The sequence below is a fragment of the Elephantulus edwardii genome, unplaced genomic scaffold, assembly GCF_000299155.1.
Source record: "Elephantulus edwardii isolate Elephantulus edwardi_28Jun2011 unplaced genomic scaffold, EleEdw1.0 scaffold00015, whole genome shotgun sequence".
Taxonomy (NCBI): Eukaryota; Metazoa; Chordata; class Mammalia; order Macroscelidea; family Macroscelididae; genus Elephantulus; species Elephantulus edwardii.
The window spans coordinates 4,837,091-4,846,116 of NW_006399765.1; the positions used below are offsets into that span (position 1 = coordinate 4,837,091).

The 9,026-nt window shown below is 47.9% G+C and overlaps 1 protein-coding gene across 1 annotated transcript; it reads right to left on the reverse strand.

Annotated features, from left to right (window-relative positions):
• Positions 1–4,019: 4,019 nt before the first annotated feature.
• PLAGL2 (pleiomorphic adenoma gene-like 2) lies at positions 4,020–8,474 on the reverse strand. The gene is made up of 2 exons (XM_006881432.1): positions 8,107–8,474; positions 4,020–5,250 (listed from the first exon to the last, which is right to left on the reverse strand). The coding sequence occupies exons 1-2, from the start codon at positions 8,364–8,366 to the stop codon at positions 4,020–4,022; spliced, it is 1,491 nt and encodes a 496-aa protein (XP_006881494.1). The 5' UTR covers positions 8,367–8,474.
• Between the last annotated feature and the right edge of the window lie 552 nt (positions 8,475–9,026).

Sequence of the window (9,026 nt, forward strand, 5' to 3'; positions counted from 1 at the left end):
CTCCAGCAGAGCATCTGGTGGATTCAAACCACATACCTCTGGGATTGTAGTGCAGCTTCTTGCCACTAGCTCCCTTGAGAGTTTAATCTTAAAGTACAGAGTCTGGAAAGGGTATTAATGGGAAGAGTTGCTGCTGGCTGCCCTATGCTCACCAGTCCCTTAGATACTGAAGCTACCTGGCCATGCCACAGCCTCCCCGGGCTCTCTCCAACCCTTCCCCAGCAGAAAGGTCCACAACTTCCAAACGCATCATTCAGAAGTTTTTAATAAACAACTTCATTATAAAAACTTTTTTTTGAAAATGTAATTCTGTAAGACATTGGAAAATCTACTTAACAAAGATATGCCCTGTGCATTTTCTAATGGCACTTATATTTTACAATAAAAACCTTGTTTTATATAAAGCCAAAAATACTCCAAGAGGTTATTCACTGTGTATACAAAGTGCTAGAAGGTTTTTGTCTTGTATTTTTCTTTCTTTAAATAATCTGGCATTATGAAGGAGTGGCTCCACAGCCTTCACCACTGGCAGGGCAGGGCAGGGTTTAAGAGGAGGGGTTTCAGTTTGAGTGCCAAACAGTCTGAAGTGAAGGAGTGCTCATGGGACAACTCAGCTAACAAGGTCAGCTGACCACTGAAGAGGTGGCTGGAATACTTCAAACCCCTCCACACAGGCACTCGTGGTGAGCCCCCCACCCCCCCAAAAAACCCCCTACTCTCCAGTGGTGAAGGTCTTGGCCAATTCTTCCACAGCAGGTTCAGAGCTCCAGGAGAGGCCAGGGTGGGGTCCCAGAAGAAATCTGGACTTTTCTGGCCAACACCTGCCTAAGGCAAAGTTTATTTTTACATAAATATCCTTGTTAAAAGCAAAATATTGATCCTGTACAAATAAACTGTTTTTTAAAAATCGTGCTTAAGAACAGCTCCTAGGTAAGAGGGCAGTTGAAAGGGCAGAAAAAAACAGCTACCAAAGGGGAGGAACTTAAAGGGTTACTAAGGACAAGTTCAAGGTAATGGGAGATTTTTCAACTTAGGAAAATTATCTACGAGCAAAAAATAATTAATCACACCTGCTTCCCAGATTTCCATTAATAAAATGTCTTTTGTAAAAGGTTTGGCGGGTGGGGGGGGAATGCAAAATCCTTGGTTCTTCTTTCCTGGCCTCTCATCTCTTCAGAGTGGGGCAGAGATCCTTTGAGCAACCCACCTGACAATCCACCCCCTGGCCCCTCATGGCAGCCTACTACAGACAGAGGCTGGGGCGGTTCACTCCTTTTTTCTGGTTTCTATTTGGACATCGCCTTGTGCCAAAGCTGCTCTGTGGCCAGATGCCCCTCCAGCTCTTACGGCCTCAGGAAGGGCACTGAAGTGGGTTTGAGTGCTGAGTATAGGATAAAGCTATTCTTATCCTTTGACCAACCAGACAGGCCAATGAGGGGTTTTGCTGTTTTTTCCCCTTCTGTTCTGAGAAAAGAGATTTAAGAAACAGCTAGGTGACTATGGGTTTTGGTTTTGGTGTTTTTTTTTAAAAGGTGAAGACATATGTTCTAAATCAGCAAAGCTGATAGTGATAGATTCCTGATGGCTGGCGAGGTCACTGAGGGAAGAAGGAAGATGGAAGTAGGGCAGTAAGGGGAGAAGACAAAGCAGGGCCAGTCCCAAGGTTTTAAATAGTTGCTTTGTCTCTCCTGAGTTTACCAGCATCACCAATGGAGGAAGGGAGTTCAAGGGACAGTAAAGAGCAGACAGAGGACTGCTTTATAGCCTGGGACTTTACACTGAGGCCCATCTGCCTCTGTCAACCAAGGGTGCAGGGAGTCCGCGAAGGGTTGCTGGGTCTAGTGATGAAGACCAGATACAGCAAGGAGAAGGGCAGCAGCGAACCACTTGGATTCTCACATACCACTTCCTGTAATACGAGTCCCAATAACATGCACAGCATGCAGGAGACGGCTGCGTACCAGATGGACGCGCTTTTATTTATCTTAAATAAACCTTAATTAGTCCCTGGGACTCACTGAAAGTACTTTTTAGAAGCAAATTGCCTAGTCGGATGCTAACTCGTAAGATATTTCTTTTTTAATTCTAAAGTATCCCAAAGCTACCCTGTCTAAATGACAAATCTGTTTATATACTCTATTTCTTCCAGTCAGGGGTTGGGGGAACTAAGTTTTAAGGCTTTCACCTCAAACAAAAAAGAGTACTGGCCTGGGCAGGAACAGAAGCCTGGTCTTGGACCTTTCTGGTTCCTGATGGAAAACCAAGTGATCTCTACAAAGCAGAAAGACTAGGAGGAGGCTGAGGCATGAGTGATGAGGCAGTTCCTTGGTGTTTGTCCTGAAATCCTAGTGGAGAAGCCAGCATGAGGCACCTGCTTAAGTGTCTAGAACTGCTAGCTGCATCTGTAGGAGTTAACAGTAAAGAGGTAGAAGTGTGTTTCTGAATTGGAGTGAAGGTGTCTCAAGTGTCCCAAGATGGTGGTCCCTGAGCTGCCTCCCTCCTACGCTGCGAATAGCGAAGCCCACACATAACTGAGAGGAAGCAGGTGAGAGGCTAGGCTGAGTTCTACTGTTTGTGGCAGTGGAGCCCCACAAGTCAGAAGAGAACGAATTGTTTGGTGCAAGAAACCCTGCTGGGAGCTGGGGGAGCAGAACTGAAGGGAGAAGTTCTCTGACGGAGAACAGAGAGGAGCTTACGCACAGCAGCCCTGAGTCCGTGGGGACAATAAAATGGAGCAACGTTGTGGAGAAGTAGTTTGATTTGGAGGCAACTGCAGCCACGAGTTAGGACTTCATTCTATAAGCCCAGTTCTAACCTTCTGTAAACTCTTCTTCCACCAATGCACAGCTTCCTGGGAAAGGGACAGGAAGGAGAGCGAAGAGTGAAGGGCTTATGTCTTCTCCTTTCCTTTGCTGGTATCTATTTACACCAGCCTGGAACCCAGACCCTTGCTTCCAAGACTAATAGCGTTAGCTCCTGGTGCTCAGGGCAGGTGAGGGGTAGGACGTTATGGTAGAGGGTATGCTTTTCATGCCTTCCCTTCTCCAGTTCCAAAGGAGAAGGATGAGGGGATCATGATGGACTTGGAGAAAAACAGAATTGCAGACCTGTGAGAGACTGCTCCAATCTTCCGGCCTGTCTCCTGTGGACGCTGCCGAGGAAGACAGGCACTGACGCGGTCATGGAAGATGGCAGAGACTGAAGCAGTCCAAAGTCAGTTTATTTCCCCACAGGGGAAAAAAATGTGACCTCAAATGAAGAGAAGTCAGCGAGACCCGACTCCGCCGTGTAAACAGGGCTCCAGTTAACACCAGCTACCAAATGGTTCAGGCTGGTGCCAACTGGAATGACTGGTGGGAATGGATTCACGGTGTGTAAACAATGTTCACTGCAATCATTCTAAGGCTAACAGCTCGGCAAGGGAGGTGAAATGGTATGTCTGAGGTGGCTCTGTAAACGGTACCGTTGCTGGACAACACTGACTGAAAATGGAGGTGTTGATGCAGGAGGAGGGGGTGGCGGGGGACAACAGAGGCCCTCTCCTGCCCAATGGTTGGAGGCAGACCATGGAGCCAAGTGACCCTCTGCGGCAGGGCCTGACTGCCACCAGGTCTGCAGGTCAGATCCGAAGGTGGCTTCTTGGGTCATTTCTCTCGAGGTCATCTGAGGTGAACCCCTTCACCGTTTCTGCATCTCCAGGAGGTCTCTCTCTTCCCCAAAGAAAAGGAGACTCTGATGCTTTGGAGAGGGAGAGGGCTAAGTGTGGCTCCCGATTCAGATTAATGGAAAATAAAAAAGTCAAAATACCTGAAGTCCTATGGTATGAGATCTTTTCATGGGGTTGGGGTTCAAGGCTCTTCCTGGAATTGATCCTAAAGCCTGAACCCTCAAACCAAGTGCTCCATATAGACACTGGAAATTTTTTCCCCTCTTTGAACCCAGCCCTGAAAGCTCAGCTGCCTTCGTGGGGGTAAGGGTGAGTGGGTACCAAGGCTCTCTGACGGGGATTTCCTGGGGGGTTACTGGAATGCCTGGTGGAAACGAGGCAGGGTGGTGGTGCTTAGGCCGGAGGTGAAGACAGGAGGCAAGGAGTGCAGAGGTCCAAAGTTCAGCGGTCCCCCAGATCCTGGAGAATCCTGAGGCTGAGCCTGCAAAGTGGTGAGCAGGGGCTGCGTCTCGGCCTGTGAGTAGCCCATGACTAGGCCTCCTGTGGTCCCGGGCGGGTTACACGGGGGCAGGTTGAGTGGGAGAAAGCCCAGCAGGTGGGAGAAGTCCACATTAGCAGCGCACAGAGCCTCCGAGAGGTTGGCGGGACTCTTGGCGAGCAGTGCTTCATCCAGGAGGGCCGCAGCTGCCGCCGGCTGAGGTGAGGCGGGCTGGGCTTCGGCAGAGGAGAGAGACAGGCTTCCAGGAAGCTCCGCCAGAAAACTATCCACCTCCACTTTGGGCAATTTGTCAGGCAAGTATGAGGTAGATCCAAGCTGGTATTTTGGAGGGAGCTGAGCTGGGGAAGAGATAGGTGAGGATTCCAGAGGGTAGGTCATACCCATGGGCAGTGGATTGTGCACCAGGGAGTGTGGCACACCTGTGCTGGACATGGGAGGGATGTGGGCACCATACATGCCCATGGGCAACATGCCCGGGAAGGCCTTGGCCCCCATCATGTCCCGAGAGGCCATGCAGAGCACAGGGCTCAGCTCTTCCTTTACACTGACTGTGGAGCTGCAGCTGAGAAGGCCTAACATGTCCACGGGCTCCGTCTTGATCTTGAGCAGCTCCTGTGAGTGGCTCTTCTTGACATGCCGCGTAAGGTGGTCCTTGCGCCCAAACCGTTGGGCGCAGTACTGGCACAGGAAGTCTTTCCGGCCCGTGTGGACCACCAGGTGCCGCCGCACATCCTTACGTGTATAGAACCTCCGGTCGCAGTGGTCACACGGGTGCTTCTTCTCCTTGGCACCACCTGCTACCCGGCGTGAGTGGGCTTTCAGGTGTTCGAGCAGGGCCTGGGTGCTTTCAAAGGTCTGCAGGCACACCTTGCAGCTAAGATCGCCGCTGCTGGCAGCGTGCATGGCCAGGTGGCGCCGGTAGCCCAGCTTTGTATTGTAATTCTTACCGCACTCGGAACAGTGGAGGGATTCTTTGTTGGGGTCGTGGGTCTGCAGATGGTTCCGCAGGTGGTCCTTGCGATGAAACATCTTATCACAATACATGCACTGATGAGGTTTCTGAGCCGAGTGGGTGGCCATGTGCCTGTGAGTGGGGATGGAGGACACAGGAGAAAGCAGAAAGAGAAGGGATCACAAGGGCTGGCTAGACAACTAAGCTGCCCATTAACAGGGAACGAGATACAAACATCATGATAGAACCACAGGCTACACTACTAACTATAGTCTACAGGTATCTTCAACCATACAAAGTCTCATGCAGCGATCAGTAGTAGTAGTAGTAGGGAAACCTGAATGTCCATCAACAGAAAACTAGTTAAATTATATTAAATCCATAAAAAGGATCAACATTTTTAAAAAACAAGGCCACTTTAGATGTGCCCACAGGCAACAAGTTCCTCAGGTTTATTAAGTGGAAAAAAGCAAAACTGTGCATGCAGAATGGACCTATTGGGTACCGTTGAGTCAGAACTGACCCAAAGCTGACCCTCCAGCAGGTTTTCAGAGGCAGTTAATCGCATGGGAGATTGCCCATCCTTCTCCCGAGAATGGATCTAGTATATTCTAAAAATGCATAAACACTGATATGTACTGCTATGTACACTGATTGTATAGCCTTAAAATATTTTTAGAAAGATCTATAAGAAATGACAACTTGGTTGCCTGTGGGTAGAAGAACTGAGTGGTTTGTAGGCTGGGTGTGTTGAAGGATTTTCACTGTACACCTTTTAGTACCTTTCAAAAGCTAAATTTCCTTTTAAAAAATTAAATTTAAAAATGATACAGTGTTATACAACACAGAGCTCCCCAATGTAAATGATACACTTTAATTAATAATAGAGCAAAATCAGTTCATCAGCGTAACATATGTAACAAATTCAAGCCCCTCAGTAGGAGAGAAACTGCAGAAGATGGAACTCTACTTCCTACAATTCTGATGTAAAATCAGAAAGAAAGTAGAGCTGTTTTTCAAAATTGCTCTAAAAAGAATATTTTTAAAAAAAATTTATTCATTGTTGCACATTTTCCTCCCTCCCCTTCTCTTCCCTCTCCTCCTAAAAAAAGAATTTTTTAAATTAAACAATAAAGGAAACTACAGTATATAAATGTAAAAATACAGATTTCAATGTCAGAAAAGATATACAAGAAATGAGTCACAACAGCTACCTCTGGAGGAGAACAGAGGAATGATGACTTCAAGTGTGAAGATAATTTGTCACTTGTCCCTGCATGTCCATTTGAACCATCTGAATTTGTTTTGCCAGGAAAACCAGTAACAGTTTAATTTTAATAACAGGATATCTCAGTGGCCCTTGGTTTACCTGCTCCCATTTGGCTGGACAGTAGCTCAGAGTCCAGGAACTGTAACTTACCATTCCACTGTACACACAGGGTCAACGGAGCTAGACTTTGCGAGCTTACTGTCTCCCAGATCCTATAGGAGCTGTGTCACTGACCTTGTTCTCCAGACTGGGAGGGTGAAGCGTGGGGCAGCTCCACCCACCAGTCAGTAAAGGGCAGAGGCCAGATTTAAACACAGACCTTCTTGAAGCCTGGGTGTACTAGGTATGTCACCGATGGCACCCAGTGATTCTATTTCAAAGGTAGTAAACACACCCACGGCCCTCATGCTCAAGAATGTTCATGCCTATAAGGGCTACTATTAACCTCTGGGACACAATATGAGGGGGAGGTGCTGAGTGACCTACAGTTTATTTCCTTCATTTTAAAATTGAGGAAACTGAGGCACAGAAAGGTTATTATAAGCTTACCAAAGGCCACATGGTGGTTTATAGGAAGAGTAAAGGCTCCTGCTTCTTGGGTCTAAACCCCTCCTGTGGCTTCCCACTAGCACCCACAATGTCACGGAAGGCCTCTAAGAGGATGACCCCAGATGGAGTCTTCCTAAGACACAGGGGCACACAGAGTCAAAGCATTCCAAAACTGTCAGGAGGCCAGTGCTGGCCACCATGCTGCCCCACCACCTTAGTTCCCTCCTATTAAACCTGTTCTCCAGAGGAGTAAATGAGGCTTTCTGCAGTCATCTTCATGCTTTGACTTGTTTATTGTCTGTCTCCATGATTAGACTATAAACACTGAGAGGGCTTGGCACTCCCACCTGTCTGGCTCACTACTCTGTCGAGCACTGAGCACTGTGCCTTGTAGGAAACAGCTCAATGAACAAGTAAGGAAATGTACGGAGGGTTGGAGGACTGCATGAGGCCTGTTTCTCATGTAAAGCACATGTTCCTGTTTCCTCTAATGGAAAGGTCAGGATAAAATCCCAATGACTGACCAGGGCTCCCATCCCACCAAAACCACCAAAGCTGATCTGCCACATCGGCTTGACCCCTGGACTTCTGCATTTCGTTTCACTTTAAGTAGGGCATCTTGTCTTACATATTTCAGATAAGCCACCAACCCAGGGGGCACAGGGGCTCTACAGATGAGTAAGAAATAATCTGAGTGTGTCAGTCTGGCTTAGCAGAAGGGCCACTGTGGGACCAGAATTCAGTCTGGCACTAGAAGCTAGACAATCTTGGGTAGTTACTTCTCCTCTCTGAGCCACCACTTTCTAAAATTTACAAAAGGAACCAGAGGATGTCCTTTTCCTTCTAAGACGTATTCCTACTTTCCAGCTAATGTTCTCATCCCTACGCTAACAGGTGTAGAAAACGGAATACTGAAAAAAAGCGATCAGTCTAGATTGCTCATGGCTGCCTGATACTGTTCTCAAGACTCTAGTGTTTAATGAAAGGAGCAACAACCACCTCCGCTATTATTTTTTAGTGAGCAAACAGAAATGGTTGGAATTCAAGGGACACTCATGGGACAAATCAATCTCTCCTCCTGTGCCACAGAGAAAGGCCCCACATGCAGCTGGGTCTCTGGTTTTACCTGGGGACTCTGGGGCAGGAGAAGGTCGAGGAATGCCACCTACCTATAGAGCTTGTACTTGGAGGCAAAAGCCTTGCCACAGTGCTGCTGAGGGCAGCTATACGGTTTCGGCTCTGGATGGGGAAGACTGTGAGGCCTCAGCTTCTCCCCACTGGAGAAAGGTGTCCCCGAGATTTCACATTGGCATTTCACTTGACTTTCTGTCTCCCGGCCCCGAGGCCTGGGAACTAGTTTCCAGCCTACTTCCTCCTCCTGCTTTGCATCTTGAATCCAGGGGGGGACGCTGGTGAAAAATGTGGTCATGGCAAGGTCAACAGCGGAGGGCCATGTTACTCAGAAAGTCTCCCCATCAGCTCCGCACAGGTTCTCTGCTCTGTCACGGCCTCCAACGCAGCCTTCAGAAAACAATCTCTTCACCTGCAACATCAGAACACTGTGTGAGTGCGCCTGACACCACGACATCATGGGCACTGGAGGCAGGGTTCATTCTAATCCCAACCCTCCCTTTTTAGAAGTTAGGCGACTCTCAGTGTATTACTTCCCTGAGCCATTTCCTCATTTATAAAATGGGCATAATGGTCCCCTAAATCATAAGGATGTTCTGAGGAATAAGTGACACAGTGAACACAAAACACTTGGTAGAAGACTGGGCACCTGGAAAGTGCTCCGTGGTAACTATTACTAGTAACGTCTAGTCCACAGGGGAATTGTGCTAACTCAAAGCTCACATCGCTCGGGCAGTTTAAATCTGCCAGTAGCTCCCAGGGGTTAAGATGGCTAATCTCCTGTGGGATTTATAGCCTCAGAAACCAATGGAGGTTCAGCTAGGAGGTGTTTCTGTCTTGACAGCAATGAGTTTGAGGCTAACAAAAAAAATGAGATAATCGAAGGAAGTAAAAGCCTAAATATTCTAAATTTCACTTCTGACTTCACTTTTACATCCTTCCGACTAAGCCTAGAGAG